General features: G+C 39.0%; 1 protein-coding gene across 1 annotated transcript; it reads left to right on the top strand.

Annotated features, from left to right (window-relative positions):
- Positions 1-1,831: 1,831 nt before the first annotated feature.
- On the top strand, positions 1,832-20,332 carry IKZF1 (IKAROS family zinc finger 1 (Ikaros); the record flags this gene model as incomplete). Its single annotated transcript, XM_010011491.1, has 5 exons — positions 1,832-2,092; positions 7,737-7,904; positions 9,884-10,009; positions 14,736-14,870; positions 19,090-20,332. Coding segments are annotated over 5 exons (1,397 nt in total), but the record flags the coding sequence as incomplete, so codon positions are not given.
- Between the last annotated feature and the right edge of the window lie 826 nt (positions 20,333-21,158).

The raw sequence follows: 21,158 nt of genomic DNA, 5'->3' as shown, positions 1-21,158 counted from the left end.
CTTTCAAATTATTCTTATTATTCTTATAATGAAAATTAAAACAATGGTATGTGAATTACAGAAAATCTGTTATGTGCTCAAGCCAAATAGTTATATTACTTCCATTGACCATGGTGAAAACAGCAGCACGGGGTTGTAGTTCACTAAATTTGCAGAATAGTGTAGGTCATTTCTGCTTAGCCAGTCATGCTGCCTTTGTAAAACACTGTTTGGTCATTGATTTTTTTTCCCCCATAGCTCTAAATTATTCCTCTTTTTAGGGCATACGTTTTAAAGAAAATCCTGCTATTTATGATGTGCAGTCATTCTGTCTTGCATATGATTTCTAGTAAAAATGCAATATTTAAAAAATCTTTAAAATGCCTGGCTTGATAAACTTCATAAAAGGTGTCCAGTTAGGCAGTGTTCAGAAATGTGAACACTTTTATATTCACCATGTTTCCCAGTAAGATTTTAAGTCAGACACTCTTGTCAGTCACATCCATGCAATCCTCCTGGGTTATTGTAGGGTGGTAGCAGGGAAGAGTTTGTTACACCTTTCATTTTCAAGTGAATGTCAAAGTTTTTCATATCTTGAGGTAATTATTGCCCATAGCTTAGTTATGTCGTTGCTACACCACCACGTATGAATACGTTTCTACCATGAAACTACTGTTCCACAGAAGGAAAGACCTGGTCTTTATCAGGTAAAACAGACTCCTCACGCACTCAGCTAGGCACTGAAGTAAATGCTTTCCTTTTTGGGGTGAGGTGAAAGAAGAGGTTTTTCACTGAAAGAAAAGTAAGATTTGGGGCAATGGAATGAAGAACTAATTTTTCACTTCAAGTTATCAGATTAGGAAAGAGGGACATAACTGTAAAGATGATTTATTCTACACAAAACATCATACAGTCCTGTGGAGAAAAGAGGAATGAATACTGGCATTAACTAATCTGAATCTTGGCCCTTTTTCATAGCACGTAGGTTTGCTGTGCTCATATCAGATCAAATTTACCAATTTACACTGTCACACGTAGTGAGGCTGTGCCAAATTTACACCTGAAATCTTCTAACTGCAAGTGATTGTCACCTATGGCATTATAACACAAAGGATTCATCCAATAAAGTCAAAACAGTTCTCTTACCCACTTTTGTTGATTTGAGTGTCTTTGTACCTCATGGCTGTAGAGATCCTCTTCTCTCACTCAGCGATCCTAATCCTGCTGTCCTAAAAACAGAATTGTCACTCCTATAATTTCCTCTAATGCTAGTTCCTGCTCTTAAATTTTTCATTCCATCCTTCCCCACCCTGGTTTCTTTATCAGTGCTTGTACTCTTCACTTTCCCATTGTCCTTATTTACCCCATAGAACTGCAAACCAAGTATTTGGGTCAAGTACAACCCTTGGGATCTTCCTGCCAAGAGGAGAATGTTGCAATTTCAGTTCATTTTCATCCATTTTGTTTGATGAGTTACTTACTTTCACAATTGTTTTGGAAAATCCATGCAAAGTGGATTCATTTTAAGTTCATTTTCAATTACCCCGAATTGCCAAAATGAATATTAAGAATGCAAAACTCTCAAAGTGACCTAAGAAGAGACTTGTAATGTTGTTTGGCTTCCCAGTTCCCTGGATGCCTTGTATTTGTCTTACTGATATTCACTGTTCATTTCTTCATGTGTTACAAACTCATTGTGTTGCCCATGGAAGTGTAGTTGTGTTTGTTGCTTTTGTTATTTAGGTGTATTGTACATGCTATTTGCAAGTTATCTCTTTTGATGTGATTGTTTCTTTGCCACCATATTTATTCTGTAACAAAACTGAGTGGCATCCTCTATTGTTTTTTTCAGCCGGTACTATTAAAATAGAGACTCAGAGTGATGAAGAGAATGGGCGTGCCTGTGAAATGAATGGGGAAGAATGTGCGGAGGATTTACGAATGCTTGATACCTCTGGAGAGAAAATGAATGGCTCACACAATGGCCCAGGCAGCAAGGCTATGTCAGGAGTTGGAGGCATTCGACTTCCTAATGGAAAGCTAAAATGTGATATCTGTGGGATAATTTGCATCGGTCCCAATGTGCTCATGGTTCACAAACGAAGCCACACTGGTAAGGCCTGCCATAGTTTTTCCTTTAGCTGGCAAGAACTGGCCACATTTTAGGAACTAAGACTTATTTTCTGTATCATGCACATGTTTCTTCTTGTAAGATAATGCAGCATTGGTGGGCATTTGGAACTCAATTATTTTGTTACATCATGTTGGACACAGGAACTGAAATTTCTTCTTGATGGAATTCCATTTGTCGGGCTAGAAATTGTGCAGTTTGTTTGGTTTGAAGCTACATGAAAAATGAAATTTAAAAAAAAAGTATCTTTTTTTAATTTGCAAGATATTTTAAAGAATTGCTGAAGAAAAACTCATATGTGGCTAACTCTGTCCCAGTTCTAATGTTTCCAACAACGCAACAAAGCTCGTTATGGATGGGTGATTATGAATTGGAAAAATAAATGTTAAGGGAACTGTACTGACAGTAAAAGAGGGGTTAATTTTATGTCGAATATTTCATGAAGTAAAACCAAGTACTGCCACTGGTGAAATCTGGACTAAATGGTTTCTTTCCACTGGAACACTAAGAGACATCTAAAGATGTTGTGCTCCATAGGGATAGCTTTTCAGTATCAGTGCTTCGAATCTTCTTGCCTCGATTTTCTAATTCTAACTAGTCCTAAAGAATACAAAAAATGAAGAGGTTGATACAAATGAAGACTTAAAGATGAGGGTAAGTCTCAACTTACCTGATACAAACTGTCTGAAAATCAGGCTTTCGATCTAAACTCTAAGGTCATTCACAGTCAAAGGAGAACTGAACTGTACTGTTGTGCTACACAAGTTATTTTGAAGACAAATGAATATTCAAATGAGAGGGAATTTTAAAATATTTTGAAGGTGAGAATAACGTGTCAGATGGTTAGATTCCACTGAATTAGTGTGGCTAGTGAACATATAGATACTTTCTTCCTCTGCATCCTCACAGTTGTGCTTAACTGATTTCCTCAGAATTACTAAGGAATGAGATTAGCAAATTGTTTCCACAGTAATAGAAAGGATCCACTAAAAGACCCTGAGTGTTGTCCACCCCCTCCAGTGCTGTCTGTTGTAACTGTGGCTGTTCAAGCTCTGGAAAGGTGCAATCTGTTAGCATAACATGGGTTAGCCATGCTCAGAAGCAGTGCTGGTGATAGCGGTGCTGTTACATTGCCTACTTCGAAGTACTCTTCAATTCAATATGATAAATCCCTCTGTTAGGGAAGAGCAGATCATTATCTTTATTGGAAAAGCCACATCTAGTTCTCAGAAGAGAGGCTGCAGCCTACTTCCTAGATATAATAAAGTGCTTGTTGGTCTATTGTTTCCTTTTTTTTTTTTTTTTTTAATTGAATGTTAATGTGATCCTTTAAAAGTTGATAAATGCATATGGAAACTGCCTTGGACGGGAGGCCTTTTAAACAGACCCATGGGCTTGATGAGGATGCTATAGTAGTTGAAATAATGTTGCAACTTAAAATGCATTTAGAGGTAGAAGTCTTAGTGCTTGTTTTAAGAAGGCTTCTGTTTAATTAAAAGTAAGCTGTTGCATTTGGAGGAGCTGTTTCAGGTCCCTGTGGAGCAGAGGCAGTGTTTGCACTAGGGCTGAACGGGCCATGTGTCTGATACTTGATTTTAGGGAGGCAGTGCTTCTAGTGCACTGTTTGGTACCTGACATGCTGAGTCTCCAAAGGATGAGCTGGGCTGCCTGTTCCCCATGACAGCACCTCCTGGGGTCACCTTACTGGTTTCCCAGGCATAGACCTCCAGATGCCCAAACTCCCTACCTGGCAGATGGGCTCGTGTGCCTGCCAAGGGTGTTTGGGGTTGCTAACACACAAAAGCTGTCACCCTAAGACTTCTCCACCCTTTGCAGACCCTTCCCCTTGCCAATGGGACCCTCTCTTTAATGAGGGAACATTGTTAAAACCTACAGTGGAAGCACCTCATGAGATGTACTTTGCTCAGCAGGACCCCCTTCTTTTACACTTAATAAAACTAAAGGGTGTGAAGTTGTGCTCCAGAGACCTTCCAATGAAAGAAAGCCTTTGCTTTCCCTCCAGCCTCATCGTCAGCTCCTCTCCTGAGCAGCCTTTTTAAGCATTTTTCAGGGCCTGGCAAGGGAGTGGAGGCTCAAAGCTGGTAGTTTAAATTAAGAGGACGTCATGGGGAAACTGTGGTGACTGCTTTTCCTTTCAGCTGCATTATGAAAATTAAAGTAGAAATGGGATATACTATTAGAGACATTTAACTGACTATGCCAAAGCCCATTTCAATACATGCCTGGTGAAGGAATAAGCCGCACAAATGAATTACTTTGCTGCTAATTCATGTAAAACCTGCATATGCAGTAAGGCTTCCTTAAATAAATATTTGATAAGTGAACAAAACTCTAGCATGCTAAAGTGCCAAAATAAAATGACTGCCTGACCTGATAAAAAGCATAATTACTTTAAATGAATACACCTGCCAAGTGCAGATATGCAGAGCAGCACCTGATATTTCTGCCCCCTCCTGTCTGCTAGGAGCTGTACAGCACTGACTGCTTCCTAGCACCTTACCTGTTGCTCCCATCTGTGGAGTGAATCCCACTCACAGATGTCTGACTCTCCTCACTCTCCTTCTCCAAGGCTTTCAGTACATTGACTTTCTCCAGCTTGCTGCTGTCTTGCTTGGTGTTTAGGAAAAAGATCTACAAAGGAGAGAGAAACCCTCCTCCTGCTCCTTGGTGCTAAGACCTCAGGGTATAGATTCAGGCTTCTCTTACTCATTGTGCAAATATGTATGTGCATGGTGTGCTTACGTATATGTGCATATATATATATGTGTGTGTGCATAGATATATACATTCCCTCTTTATGTGTACATGCCTTTAACTTAAGTCATCAATTAGTTCACTTATGTCTTGTTAGTTGGGTCTGAATGTCTCCAGCTTCTTTAAAAAACTAATGCCAAAACAAAACAAAGAGAGCTATGCATGTCTCTGAGTATCAGGTGATTTTGTCACGGTATTGTTTAAGAAGTAATAAATATTTCAATTAAGAGGATCAATATTCTTCACTGAATGAGTAACCCATGGTCCATGCTCCCACTAAGGCTTGTAAATCACTGCAGTGGTGGTTGATTCAATTTAAGGCTCCCATTGCAGTTTTTGCTTCTGGGCCCATATTAGTCCATAGCTACGCACCAGGTGGTGAAATTGGCCCGGGATAAACATGTGTGTTCAGAACAGGTAAGAAAATAGCACCCAAAGCTGACTGTTTAAATATAAGATGCATGACATTTTTTCTTCCCATCCTTCCCTTTTTGGGGGGATAGCACCACACCCAGCAACCTTCCATCAGTGACCATTTCCATTCTAAAAGGGCTAGGAGCTTTCCTGGTCTCACAAGGCAGGCTTTCCCCACCCGGGTAGTTGCAGCATGGACAACCGAGGGTCAGCCAAGCTACACATAGTTTCAGGATCTTGCCGTGTTGGTGTCATTTTCCTGGCACAGCAAAGTGAGTGTGGGTTCCCTTACATTCGGTGCCACTGTAAGTTCTGTAGAAATATTTGGCATGCAGCAGTCTCGTTTGAAATGCTCCGTCCACCTGTCTTCTCCACACAGTGCAAAATTTCACCCTGTAATTGCGAAAGCTGTAGGTTGGAAATAGATTTCAGTGTTACTTTGCTTTACATTTCATTCATGGAGTACTTCTATGGTCCTTGTTTTCTCCTCATACACTCTGAGTAAAAGTAACAGAAATGAATACTTGAAAAGCTCTTTAGTAAGAATTAACCATTTCTTCTGAATTTGTGTCCCCCATGACAAACTGACTTCTTCAGCACTATTTCAGTCCATTTCTGAAAAATACCTTCCACACTGAGTAACTAGCTGAAAGATTAAGAGGTAAAGCAGACAGACTCTTACCCATTTTCTTTTTCCCTAACAACTACTGTGCGTGGTTTATGAAGTACATTGCAAAATCTATAAGGCTAATTCTGGCATTTTTGTGGGTCAACCCAGTTGAACCAATTGCAGATATAGTTTAGAGGAATACAGCTACTTGATGGACAAAGAAAGTGAGCTCATTTGGCTTGAAAGGGACTATGCTGATCTGCTTGCAGCTGTTTGACCAATGGTAATATCTTGCTATAAAGCAGATTAATTTTATTGTTGCTGAATGCTAAATCTACCAGCCCTGATGGCGGAGTTTGCAGATTTTTGGTTTATGGCTGTGCTGCTGTCTAATCGATTTTCATCTGTTCTACTGCATTACCCAAAAGTCAGAAATTACCATGCTGCACATATAGGCTCACATATGTACATGCAAGTTGGTCCTAGATGTGCAAAATAATACATGATGATTAAATGAGAGAGAGAAAGAAATTATTTCACACGTATTTTTTTTTTTTTGCATATTTTAACTTCAGCACTGAAATTTTAAATTCAATATTACTGTTACATAAAGAAAATCAAAACTAAGAACAGGTCATCTCTGGGCTGTTTCTAATACTGTCAGTGTGTCATAATTACTAGAGCAGATTACATTTATACCTAAGGGAAACAGAGTTCAACAAATGAGTTTCAAAGTCTGATTTGACTTAGGCAAGGACTATGGAGAAATGGGCTTGCAGGAGTGGTTCCTGGTGACAGAATACTCTCGTATATAAATTTTCCTTTACTCCTACCTGGTACAAATGGCAACATATTTTAATTCCCACTGACTTTAGAAAAGGCTTCAACTGTCTTAAATTTTTTAAAAAAAGCTAAGTGAATAAATGAGCATATTGATTTTAAACAGCACTAAAAAGCAAACAATTGCCATGTTAGTTTTTATAAAGGCTAGTTGATTTGCTTCCTTGATAGCAGGCACCAGTTTACACAAATCAAGGCTGTGTCTCCAAGTTTTAACCCACATCAATCCAAACCATAGACCAGCAGAGCCCATTTGTGCAGCTCCTCTGCTTATACCTGGCCTGGAGAAGGGCTGGGACTTCAGCATGGAAGTACAGAGCTTCCTTTGCACTGTCTTAACTTATGTGATTTTACTCTCTCTCTTTCTCTCTCTTTCTCTGTCTCTTTCCTGATTTGGCTGCTTAGGGACAGACAGGTAATGGAGAAGAAATTGAAAGGGAAAATACAGGGAAAATGTAAATGAAAAGAAGTTATTATAACTGTTATAATGAAGTGCCTTTCATTTAAATATAAGAATGTAACGCTGAAATGAACTTGTGATCCTGAAATGCATTTTTAATGAGTTTCCTTTTTATTTTGCTGCTTCAGTGGCATATTTTAAAGACCCTTTGAAAGAAGCCACATTAAAAACCCCACCAAATGCCACAACATGCAAAATTGGATATTGGTTTATTCCAAAACTGCTGATCAGGAAGAGTGGCTCTTCAACACAAAATGTTGCAGTCACTTTATTTAAATGAGTTTGAATTTGCATTGTGATGTGCCATTCTGATTTAGAAAAAAAAAATTAGATTTTCAGATCAAATTGCCCCAGCCAGTGAAGCATTAAGAAACTGGCAGGTTTAGTCTGAAAGCCTCGTGTTATATCAAACCTGCAGCCGGTGGAAGTCACAGAGCAGCAGTGAGAAAACAACTTTCTCACTGAAATCTTTCTCTTGTTACCGCTAAGATTTTTTGTTCTCACATATTTTCTCCTTCTTCCTGTAGGAGAACGCCCTTTCCAGTGCAATCAGTGCGGAGCCTCCTTTACACAGAAGGGCAACCTTCTGCGCCACATAAAGTTGCATTCAGGTGAAAAGCCCTTCAAGTGTCACCTGTGTAACTACGCCTGCCGTCGCAGGGATGCCCTTACGGGACACCTGAGGACTCACTCGGGTAAGTGAAGGTGTGGGACCATCCAGGGGCACTCATCACTGTACCCACTGAGAAGGCGGAGGTGTTTGTAGCCCCCAAGCCTGAAAGGTCTTCTCACCCTGGGGAGGCGAGTAGCCCCATGTTGGGGTTAACCAAGCTGTGAGCTGGCCACTGTGTTTTAGCAGCAAAGAAATGACTAAACACATCTCATTCTCATGCTCGTGTATTTTTTCCCATACTTCTTAGCTGATTAAAAGTTTCTGTATTGGGGTTTCATCTTACAAGCCTCATGTGACTAATCCATTTCATGGAACCACGAACATGAATTAAAACTGATGAATTGGTTTACGGTTTGGGTGGCATTTATCAGCACATAGAGATAATGTAAGTTCTAAACAGTAGGTTTCAAGTCACAAAGTCTCAATAACCTCTAGTCTGGTAGTCATTCTTGACCTAAGAGTGAATACCACCCACAGCATTTAGCAGCAGTTATTTGTTGCACCTCATTATTACAACTACTTTGAAAGAGAAAGACTGGGGAGGAGGGAGAGGGTGGGAGAGAGAAAGATAATAATCTTCAGAAAAAGAGGACTTTCAAGAGTTTTTCAGTGTTTTGCCTCAACAGTATATTGGACAAATATTTTTTAACAGCTGCACTTTTCCGTTACCGTGAACCTTTCATTGTTTGACAGAAGCCATAGTCATACACCTTTTGTGAAGCAAAACCAATATAGCACCTTCAAAGTGCCTTTAAAAGCAGAGTGTTGTCTCATCTAGTTTCCCATGCTAAGCTGGAAATGCAAATTTTTATTTGGATAGACCTCCAAAACACAATGCTAAAAAAAACCCAACAGTGGTAACTTTACTTGTGAAAGTTGGCTTTGGGACTAAGTTCTGGCTATCAGAAGGGGAGCTCTCACAGTGACATTTCTGTGTTGCACAAAACTAAGGAAATTCTTCTCTAGAACACACATTAAATAATAAGAACCCTAGTGTTGGTCCCAGATGTCCAAAATAATTTCCACTTCCCCTGTCCAGCCCTGGCCCAACTCAGGAAAGAGTATTTTTTAAAATACTACTTTGCCTCCCTCTTCCTTACTGTTACTGATTTTCATGGCTGCACAATTTTAAACATAATTTTTCATGTATGCATGAAATTACACCTAGACACTTTTGGCAAACTGAGGATTCGGTAGCAAAAGAGACAATGCATAAACTATAGATTGTGATTAGTTCTTGCAATTGGCAAATTGATATCAATACATTATAAAATAAGCTGGATGTCTGAGTCTGATTTTCACTTGAGAATTTGTAAATGGAATTCAAAAGTTAAGCTGTGTAACCATCTAAAACTGTGAAATCACATATAAGGTAACAGTCTTGTCATGCTAAGACAGAAAATTCAGGTCCACAAGTCTATGAAACTGTATTCTTTCCGCAAAACTGTAACTACCTGCGTCTGGATTGGTGTAACGCAGAAAATGTTTTGTCATGCCATGTCTCTTGGATTTCGAGAAGCAGGAAACATATGAAATCTAACATTGTCCTAAAAGGGTTGAGCTGATTGTGGTTACATCAGAATTGGCATCCAGTCATGGGCAGGTGTCTCTACCTACACTGTCAGTTCCCCAGTGTCAGTTTCTGTGGGAGCTAGGCACTACAGCAACTATACTCAGAATTTGAAAGGTATCTCAGTTTCTAATTTGTGCAGATGCCATTTTCAAAGATTTAATGTCTCAGTCTTTATCTGATGTGAATCATCTAAAATCATCTTGCAGCACCCACAGAATTGGCCTGTTGATGTGAAGATAATCAACTAGTTTTCCATTAGTTTGGGTTTAGGTTTTGGGTTGTTTGGTTTTTTTTTAACAAAATCTTCTTTCAGTTCACCAGAGCATGGGTTTATTTTTGGGATGGGTTTTTTTCCTGTTCTTCTTACCATTATTAATAGACTGTTGAATACCTCATCTGAATTTCTCCATTGATTGTGTTTTCTGCAGTTGGCAAACCTCATAAATGTGGATACTGTGGTCGCAGCTATAAGCAGCGCAGTTCATTGGAAGAACATAAAGAACGCTGTCATAACTACCTGCAAACCATGAATATCTCAAGCAGCCTTTATTCAGGTAATGAACGTGCCCATTTGGGGATTAACTCTGTCTTGTCATGTACACAAAAAAGAAGTGCAAAAAGAACAGTAGTACCATTTGCAGCATCTTTTGCATTGGGGAGGCACACCCCCACCCCATATGTATGATATTGCATCTGGATTTATTCTATATTTGATAAATATTTGGTTGTTGTATCATTTTGTTTAGCTCAAACAAAAAGCCAAAGTAAAACTCAGATGTGTAGCAAAACACTCACAAGACATGGAAAATTTCAGTTCACCATCTCAAGACAGTATGACTACATCATCTTACCACCTTTCCCTTTTGCCCCGAATCCTGTATTGCAGTACTTTTGTGGATATATTCTTAATAAAGGCTTAATATCAGTGTTCTGGGTAAGGCTGCAGAAGCTTCCACACTGCACATCTTCTGCTCTTTCCAGGCACAGCTTAAAGGGCTTACTTGATGTTCCAGGCATCGAATGATTCTGGGTGGAGAAGGAACTTAAGCCACACATATACACCCCAAACTACTAGAAAGTTTATTACAAGCTCTAAATTAGGTGTAAAACCCTGAGATATCCCAAGCCAGAAAGACAGAGACCTAAAGGCTACCAAAGAACAGACCAGGCACATGCCACCGCGTGATACGTCTGTGGTTCATCTCCGAGTCAAACCGATTGTCTCCATCGTTAGGACAGTCTGGCATACTTGACCACTGGGACCAACTCATCTAACAAAGATGAATCATCTGTCTTTGATCCCACTTTCCAAGCACGAGGACACGAAGCCAGAGGCATTTAATATAGCTAGTTTGTCTGAGATAATCCAGAAAGGCTAATAATTTCTTGACAGCTTTCTTCCCAACCTCCTGTTTGAAAGAAAACTGGGGGCATGTGGTGAACTGTTGTGCTTCCCTGAGAGATCAGCCTTATGATGAAGGTAAAGTCCATTTCTCAGAGAATATCAAATCAAAAATTATGCCCAGAAATACAGCAAGCAGATATTGGGGTTTGGATTGGTTTTTAACAAAGATCCTAAAGTTCCATCTGGGATTGATTGCAGTAAATAGCCATACAAAATCCCCTCACGTGTGCAATTTTAGATAGAGATTAAAAGATCCATCTTCTGTGGTGGAGTTTCAGCCCATCCAGTAAGTTATACTTCTTGTATACCTTTTTGATCCTGTCAGTATATGTTATTTGGCTTTTCAAATTATGAAAATGGAAGGTTGCCTCTGACCTATCTGCAATGACGCCTCGTTTAATATTTTGTATCTGGACAGAACCTGAATATGTTTTTACATGCTATCAAATAATGTAAAGTATATGCACATAATGATAGCAGCAAATACGGCTGAGATGCTTCTGGCAAACAGCAAGTTAAAGCAGCACCTCTTCTAATTTTATTGAGGGGCTGGAGAATGTATGTATAAATAGAAAAGCTCAATGTAATACACAGTAGGCAGCAATACTTATTCCTCAAAGAGGTGGTAGGATTTAGAAGCAAATATACTGTGTTAGTATTTGAATTTTGAGTATCTGGCACATGCATTTGAATGCCTGCACACAGAACATGAAAATCTGCGTGAACAAGTAGCTGAATTACTACTAAAGTCTTAGTAAGCAAAAATATCCAGGTGAAACTGGTGTCAGGAATTATAAACTTTGATAAGGAATAATACCATTTTAGAGATGGACTTTTGTTTATAGAAACTCATGACAGGAGAGTTTACACTAGCTTAGGACTGAATGTCTAATATCTCAGTGGGATGAAAACGTGTGGAATTCATGAGTGCTTTGGAAGAATTACTTCTTCCTTGCATATACTGAAAATATTATATAAATCCATATTTAATAGGAGTGATTTTTCACATTAGGCAAAAAACCCCAAAAAACAAAAACCAAATAGGGGATAAACTTCAGGGTTTAGACCTTGTATCCAACCAAAAACTTCACTCTTAAACAAATTGAGTTATCAGAACTAATAAATCGATTTATTTGTGTTTCTAAAAGAGGAAACTTTCCTGCATTTTTCCTAGTATTTTTCATTCTAATCTATTCCACTTCACTGCAACTATAATATTTTACCATTTTGCCATTTTACATTATTTCCTTATAAACTCAAAGATGAAAATGTACAATGAAACAGTTGAGAATGAGTGGGTGTCCTTCTGGGATTTTTAATGCATTCTACATTATATCTAGAAAAGCAAATAGCTAAGCTACCACTGTTCTTGTAATATTTCAGGGTGTGATATGGAGCTATTAAAGCCAAAATTCAGGCCCTTCAGACTCAAAAAAGTTTGTACAAAAATCTGCTAGAACATCTGATTTGATATTCTGCTAGATTGGGATTGCTTTGTACAGCATTTTTAAAATACTTTGTGCAGTATACTTAAAAAAATCATCAGTTGAAAGGGCCTGAACTGGTAGAAGCTTTTAATCAGCTTGTAAATCTAACAAATCTGATTGATATATCATAAATATGAAGTACTTAAATAAGGGAAAGATCCAGCAAAGAGAGTAAACGGGAGCAAGAGACTGTATTCATATTTTAATTCTTGTTTGCTTTCTTTAAAAAAGGAGGCTCAGCATGAAATTAGGAATCTGCTGAAGTTAATGGCAAAATTCTTATTTTAGAGGATGAGAATCTCACTGTCTATGTGAAGTTCTTCTTTTATGGATATTATTTGGAGTTTTGCATTTGAGTTGAATGAAAGTGTGCTGAAGTCTTACCAGGCCTATATAAAATAGCAGAAGACATAGTTTACAAAGTTTAAAGAAGGTCAATTACAATTCTTCAGTCACTTGTGGATTTTTATTTGAAAAGATAAAATATTTTTTTTTTTCAGTTCACAAACACCAAGTTACAGAAAAATAGTTATCAGATTGGTAGCAAATTTCAGGAGGGTTCAGTTGCAAAGGCTTGAAATTAGTATGTAATTTTTACTTTTCTATGTAGCAGTTTTAAAAGTTTGAGAATTGAATACATAACTTACCCACTCTCAAACTGATTAGAAATGGAATGTTATTATATCCTGAACAGATATTTCTTGATAATTTTCACTTTTAACTAGCAATTCAATCATTTGTTTCCCTGTTGAATAGGCTGCTTTGTCTCTTCCTGAAGTGGTATCTGGAAGCCTTAGCCAGCACAAGATGCTGGCGTGTGCTTGTTCAATGATGACTAGGTACCAACAATGCCCTTTACTCTTCTTCAACTTCATGATCAAATTCTGCTCATATCTTACATTTGTCACAGTCTTCAGTATCTTATGGGGCTGGGGCATAATTAATTCCATGAGACTCACTGTCACTGTCACTGAAGTACGCGTTACTGCAGCGGGGACTGCAGAGTTGTGTACTCTTCAGTTTGGTGCTGTGGAGTGGTGTTGTCTAGGACCCTTTACCTCCTCCTTCTAATCATCCACCAGACCGTGATTTCACATCTTTCAGGAACAATGAAACTTTCACAAACATCCTTTTATGTCAGTGGTATATTGCCAAAATAATATTGCATAGGAACAGCGTGTTCTCCACTATTGAGAAAGACCCAGGTGCCAGAGTAGTGGGTTCTGTGAACCAGTAAACCCAGTGATAAAACAAATTCTCACCAGGCACACACAAAGGCAAAATGTAGCAGAGTGGTGCATCCAATTGAAATAGCTTGCAGAATCAAATCTAAAAGTCATCTTTTATTTCTCTCTTTAATAGCAACTCACAAGTTCAGGAAAAATACCTGCATCCTAGTATTAGATAACAGTAAAATTAACCCCTTTCTCTCCTGTCTCTGACCTCCCTTGCCAACTCCCTCCTTCACCCCCTCCCCCCCAAAAAACCCAACCAAAACCAAACAAAATCAATTAATCAATCAGTTGTGTTGTGATCTTGCTGCATATCACTTTTCCTTTAGATGTTGGAAGTCAGAAATACCTTTCCATATATTTCTCATAGTCATTGCTTTGACAATGCATTTTCATACATCCCTCCCTTTTCTGCAGGAAAGTACTGAAGTAAAATGTAGTGAAAGTGAAAGAGTCTCCTTTTCCTCAAGCCTTACAGCTGAGCTCCTTTCTAATTCAACAGTGTCACAGCAGCAGCAGGAGGTTGGGAGACAGGTTTGAGTGTTGGATATCAGTGCTCCACTATGGATGTGACTTTAGCAACTTAAGTTGTCATTTAAAGTCTAAAATTGCAACAATGAAGTATAGAAATGTTTACCAGGGAAAAAGAAGAGGGTGGGGAGAAGGGCAGGTGTAGCTTGCAAATGAATCTTCTGCTAGAGATGAGAAGTATGTCCCCTTTTCCTGCTGAAAAAGTGATGATTATACAGGCAGTTCTGCTGAGAAAGGTGCAGAGGGATGGTGGGGGATGACAGCAGGAGGATGAAAAGATGAACTTCTTTACGTCCAGTATAATGTTAGGACCTCATTTATTCACAGAAATGCAGAGTGGCTCCAGAGCAAGGGTGGAGGTATTACATTACGTACAGGCAGACGCCTTGCAGCTGCAATCTCATTTTTGTATCCTAAAGGAGGGAAACATGAACATGTACATAGATAGATCAGCATGAACGACTGTTAACAAGAGTCAGAATCATCCTGTGTCTGTGGTGGTGAGCTTCTCCTTCCAGTTGGTTGGGATCTTAAAGACATTAGCTGAGAAACAATAACGTGAAGACAATAGTTCCATTAAAATGGAACAAGTGTGCCTAACCCTTCTGATGTCATTTGATTTCAGTCATAAAAGAGGATACTAACCAGAGTGAAATGGCTGAAGACCTGTGCAAGATAGGGTCAGAAAGATCCCTCGTGCTGGATAGACTAGCAAGTAACGTCGCCAAACGTAAGAGCTCTATGCCTCAGAAATTTGTTGGTAAGAGTTAAACGTTTGCTGTCTCCTAAAAAATAAAACAAAACCAAAAAAACTATCTCACGAGATTTTCACTTTTGCTTTATGATTTTAATTTTTCTTGTTTTACTAAATTAGCAATATCTATAAAAGCAGATACAGAGATGTGTTGGGGTTAAAAAAAAAAAAAAAAAAAAAAAACCAGAACAAACCAAACCAAACAAACTTCTCCAGCGTACATTTCTGTATGTAATTTTGCACACCTGGAGATTGATTTTAAGTCTTTTTTCTCAGCTTTTGCTAATGCTTATGAACCAGATCATTACACGATCTGGACAGGCTCTTGAAGTTGCCTTAAGAACCTGAAGATACGAATACATGTTTCCTATTGGGAAAGCATTTGACCATACTTTCAGAGTTAGTTTATTAACATATTGGATGACATTCAGATCTGGCCATATTGGTCTTTGTGAAAGTATCTGTGAGTAGTTGATGATATTCTTCATCCCTTCATAAAGCCTGTATACTTTACTTTTACAGCCCAAAATAATCATGGAAACAAATAAAACCAGATCTGAGAATAATACCTAAAAGATCTTTGGGTATATTCTATAAATAATGCAAAAACTTGGCCTTTTTACACCTAGTAGTTTTCTGTCTTAACAGTAAAAAAAAATGGAGGCTATATGTATATTTTTCTGTTCCATAAGTCTGTACCAAATAGTGGTCACATGAGTTTTGTGTGACACACAGACAGTATTTTGTCAGCTATGTAGAGTTAGTCTTACATAAATAAAAACATGGGAGATCAGAGGACAGCATCTACTCATAGCTAGTCAGATTATAGAATCATAGAATCATAGAATAGTTAGGGTTGGAAAGGACTCTGCATATTCATTTATAATATCATTCTATAGGAGACAATTAGAGAAAAATGAAGTTTTTGAAACAAAACACATGTTAAGAAGGTCTTCAGTCAAAAGTCAAGGTCAAAAAAGACCAGTTTATGGGACAGAAATTCCAAATATACCTTATTCGATGAGGACACAAGGTTGAAAAGAAAATTAGTATTTCTGAGACAAGGAAAGGGGAATCTCAGCTACAACAGGAGATCTGAAATGGAAGTCCAAGATTTTTTTAAAGTCCAAAGGCAACAATAGCAGGAGGTAGTCAAGGACAAGAAATGCTTATGTTTCTTAAAGGACAAAAGCTGTAGTAGAGATAGTTACCAAAAATATATCAACTACGTGAGGCAAACCTGATTCATTTAGACACTCTAGTACCTGATAGCGTTAGGCAAAATACTAATTCTGTGAAAGCTCCAGGGAGACTAAAAGTATTAAAGTTTAAAAAGTACTAGCAAGTATCTTATATGAGATGTATCTGTGGGTGTGGACTAGCTTTTTCATTCTCCTTTTTTCTTTTCACCCTGAGAAACAGTAAAGACAGCCAGTTTAACTACAAGTTTTAGGAGGGCTGAGTTTCCTGTCAGTTAGTTATTCAGGGTGTGGTGTAGGAAGACAACCTACTGGCAGTAGATATTAATGGAAATTTGCTAAACTCCAAAAGGATGAACTTTTCTGACAAGAAAATGCCCCCAAATCCTTTCCTTTCCAATCCTCATCTGCTGCTTCATGTAATAGGTACATTCCTGATTAACACAAGGTTGGGCCAGCTGGTCAGGAGAGCTTTTGTGTAATAAAACATGTTTATTGCTCCTGTAGATCACTGTGTCATCCCAAATCCCATGCTGAATTCCAGGGAGAAGGAGCAAATGGCACCCTTTGCATAAGGGAAAGATGATCTGCTGCTTCACTCTTCTTTCTCAAGGCTAAATTCATTACCTTTCAAAAGTGAGATTGTTCACCAAATTAAGCCAGTTATCTGTAAAATTCTCTATGTGTCCCAAACTGGAATAGCTCCCAGACCCGAAAGCAGAACTGTGCCATCCAAACCAGAGAGTGAGAACTGTAGGTGGGGTTGACACATGTTTATCACGTGGAAACAATAGGCAGTAAAGAAAAGGCAGGGGTTTACAATCTGGTACCTACTGCAGAACCATAAGCAGTGCAAAGCTTGAAGTGCATCAAACCATTAGCAGTTTAATTTACTTATGCTCTGATAACCACAGAAATGAGCTATTATTTTTAATGAGTAGAAGTGTTACCTGCATTGCCCAGATATAGAAATGCTACCTGCCTACCTCAACTTTGTGTCTGTTTCAGACACTCTGCTTGGAAACGATTTTTCATATGAGCACTTGATCCTCTCAGTCCAACAGCCAGCTAGTTAGGCTACATAAAGCAAAGACTACCCAAGAAATAGCTATTAAAATCATGCCTTCCAGATGCCTCAAATTTTGTGTATAATGAAGACCAGTGCCACTTCTCAGGGGTATACATTGCCCATGGAATATAAATGATTTTGACCTCATTTTTAACTCCTTGTGTCAAGGGTATACTTTCATATTAGCAGAGTTTTTCTATATTTAACTCAAGAGTCTTTCACAATGCCTGTTTTGAATCTTAAGCCTCAGACTCTGCCTGAAGACTATAGCAGTAGAAAGGGTAAATCTGGAAGAAAAAAGAATGTATCCCCATAGAGGGGTGCTCACATTGGTGGAATAACAGGGAAAGGAAACAAGAGGAAGTAGAATTTTGTGCAGCACAGCTAGAAGGTGTCTGTACCCTACATCCCTTGTAGGAACTTATGAAATGCTCTGTGTTTCTTTCTCTGCTTGCAGATCATGGACAAGCTAGCATGAAACCATATCTTGCGGGAAATGTAGACAACAGGAATTTCTACACTTTAGCCCCATCATTGCAATAGAGTCATGCTAGATGTTTTCTGAGCTCTTTACTGACTTTGAATAGTCAATTTGACTAGAATCTGGGTGGGTAATTCTTGTCAACTTAATTTGCAGATCTGGTAAACTTTCCATGCTCATATTAACATTTATTTTAGACAAATTAGGACTTTCCAAGGCCTACCAGCAATGTCATGCAGATTAGAAAATGGTGACAGCCCCTCATAGAGATGTTTGTGGCTTTCAGTGAATTTCCCAAGATCTACAGAGCTAGAAAATCCATCCAGACTGTAAACAGGGTGTTACTGGTAGTTCCTAGGAACCTGTGGGATTTTCTTATCCCTTTGCATTTGTATAAATTTCTTAGGGGCCTTATAAGAACATTGGTGCTTTACACTGATGGAGAAGACTGTTGGAGTTCATAAAAACAGCATCTGTGCACTTAAAAAGTTTCTTCCACTCCTAAATTTTACTTTCTCTGTTTTGCTTAGTCCTATCTGTCCTGGAATCTTGAGAAATTGTAGTGGAACTCAGCATTCAATACAGGGGAATCCAGCTATAGATACATAAGTGCAGTCTGATTTTAAAAAGTTAAAGAGTCCCCCCCTTATATTTGGTATCCCAAATCAGAGTCAAAGTTACAAGTAAGAAGTAATCTTGGTCTATATACCTTGCTCTATAGGGCTTTTTGTCTCATAGGAAAAATATATCCCAACTACGAGTGCTCTTAATTTTTTTTCATGGTTCTTGGCTGCTCCTGTACATGACAACTTTTTGACACCACAATTTCTAGAAACATAAGTAGCTTCTAGTAATGTGTCTACGATGGCTTATTTAAACAACAAGGGGGGGAGGGGGGGAAATTGAAAAGTTAAGATTTTATTTTTGTCCAAAATGACATATAATCACATTGCCAATGTGAGTTATTTGTAAGAAACTGAAGGTCTAAAACTAAAACATACCATTTCCACTATAAAATTGTAGTATTTTGGGGAAAAAATATTGACAATGTGCTTCATGTTCTGAAGCATGGAGGCCAGGCTGGCTGTAACTGTGCTTGTCTTCACTGTCTTCACTAACCACAAAGGCTTGCCTCAGTTCACTGCAGGAGGCAGATGAGGGAGTCCAGATTAAAGGAGAAAGAGAGGATGGAGCACTCAAGCTTTAGCTCTCATGAATCTCCATATAGTTAGCTCCAGCATCCGTTTTCATCCATTTGCCTTTCCAAAGACCTCAGATTATTTTCTAGGTTAAAACAAACAAAAAACCCCACCAACCAACAATTTTTTTGAGCAGCGGTATTAGAGAACTATGAATACCTCAGGTGGTATTTGACCAATTCTTTTCTTTCATGTTGCTGTTTTATTAATCCACGATGTTTGGTTCCTTAATTACAAAGAAATCAACCCTCTAACTCCTGACTGCTTTTCACTACAGGTGAGAAATGCCTGTCTGATCTTCCATACGATGCCACCACCAACTATGAGAAGGAGAATGAGATAATGCAGACGCACGTTATAGACCAGGCCATTAATAATGCCATCAGTTACCTGGGGGCAGAGTCCTTGCGTCCCCTTGTCCAGACACCACCAGGTGGTTCTGAGATGGTGCCTGTCATCAGCCCAATGTATCAGCTCCACAAACCTCTCGGGGACAATCAGGCTCGTTCCAACCACACATCTCAGGACAGCGCAGTGGAAAACTTGTTGCTGCTTTCCAAAGCCAAATCTGTCTCCTCTGAACGAGACGCCTCTCCCAGCAACAGCTGCCAAGACTCAACAGATACAGAGAGCAATAACGAGGAACGCAGTGGTTTAATCTACCTGACAAACCACATAGGTCCCCATGCAAGAAATGGCATCTCCATAAAAGAAGAAAACAGGCAATATGATGTCTTGAGGGCAGGTACTGACAATTCCCCGGATGCTTTCAAAGTGATCAGCAGCAATGGGGAGCAAGTGAAAGTTTACAAGTGTGAACACTGTCGAGTTCTTTTCTTGGATCACGTTATGTATACAATCCATATGGGCTGCCATGGGTTCCGTGATCCTTTTGAATGCAACATGTGTGGCTACCATAGCCAGGACAGGTACGAATTCTCTTCCCACATAACTCGAGGGGAGCACCGTTTCCACATGAGTTAAAACTCCTCCAGCACAGATCTAACCTCAACAGCTGCGTTACTGGAGCTGCAGGAGCCACGACAGCAGCGAAGCACAAGTCAGCTGGACTGTAAAAGTAACAAAAGAATCAGAAGTTCAGCTATCTTCTTCTCCCACAAGAAAAGTTTTCCTTTTGGTAGCATGCATTGCAACTCAGTTTTCTAAAATGAGTACTAAAGTTTTTACTGAAAATGTCTGATCACCAAAAACCTTTAGTAATGTAAGTAGGAGCTTTTGTAGTCACATAGCTGAAAGCCCTTCCTTTAACTGATGCTTCTTGCAAACCTCCCTTGCCAAAACTGTTAACCATGTCCAGGATGCACCATGCCGATGAGGACACAACAGGCAGGAGTGGCCAAGCTTTCTCACTTAACACCCTGAGCCCAGGTCTCTTACACCAGATGTACATTTTTTTGACTTCCTGGTATCATTTGACTCTTTTGGGAAGATTAAACTCGACTAAAGATGGAGGTGCCCACCTCAGATGACTTCACAGACAGCTGGGGTGGGACGGGACCCTCCAGCCAGAGGGTTCTGAGTTGCTTTGGTGGTAAATATAGAATATTTCCACCTGCAAGGGTGCTGCCTTGTTTGTGTCACTGGGCAGGCAAGCGGGTATGTGAAAGATAGAAGAAACGCCCTTGTAATATACTCTGTGAAATATGAACTGCATTTAATGTATAGGAAAAGGGTATTGTTGGCTCTTCTTTGAATAAATGTTTTCTCTCCCTACCCAATAAAACCCCACTTTTCGTTTAGCAACCCCTCCTCTCTCTGCATAAACAAGTTACAATGTATTTAATTGTTCCTTCTTTCTTTTTTTATGCTTTAGTTATTTAGAACAGTACGATGTACAGTTGAGAAAAGCCCTAGCTAGAAATATGTGTGGGGAAAGTCTCCTTACGCACATCTTTCATCTTTTTAAAATGCCTGGAAAATATCCGAATGTCCCTTTCTTACACATGAAAAAAAAACCCATTTTGCTTGCACAGATGTCCTCTTGTAGATTCTGTGGCTCTACTCATAAGTTTTGCACTTAATTATTTTTAAAGCACTGACCTGAATTAAATCAGCCAGTCAAAATTTGTAGCCTTCTCCTTTCTTCCTGGCACTTGCTGTTTAACGAAGGACCAAGCCCCACAAAGGTGCTGAGAACCCTGGCTTCCTATTCAACAAATCATTTCACCATGTGCTTTAGGTTACTTTTACCTCAGTGGAACTAATCCTAAGGTTAAATAAAAAAGTGTTTTGCTGAATGGATACCAGAGAATGCAGCAGTTGCAGAGTGTAGTAGCGTCTGCCACTCCATGGTGGGTTCTGCTGCAGATACGGTAACTTCAGTTA

Source organism: Nestor notabilis, unplaced genomic scaffold (genome assembly GCF_000696875.1).
Source record: "Nestor notabilis isolate BGI_N333 unplaced genomic scaffold, ASM69687v1 scaffold3133, whole genome shotgun sequence".
NCBI lineage: Eukaryota > Metazoa > Chordata > Aves > Psittaciformes > Psittacidae > Nestor > Nestor notabilis.
Note: the sequence above shows the minus strand (reverse complement) of the source record. Positions and strands in the feature narration are given on the sequence as shown.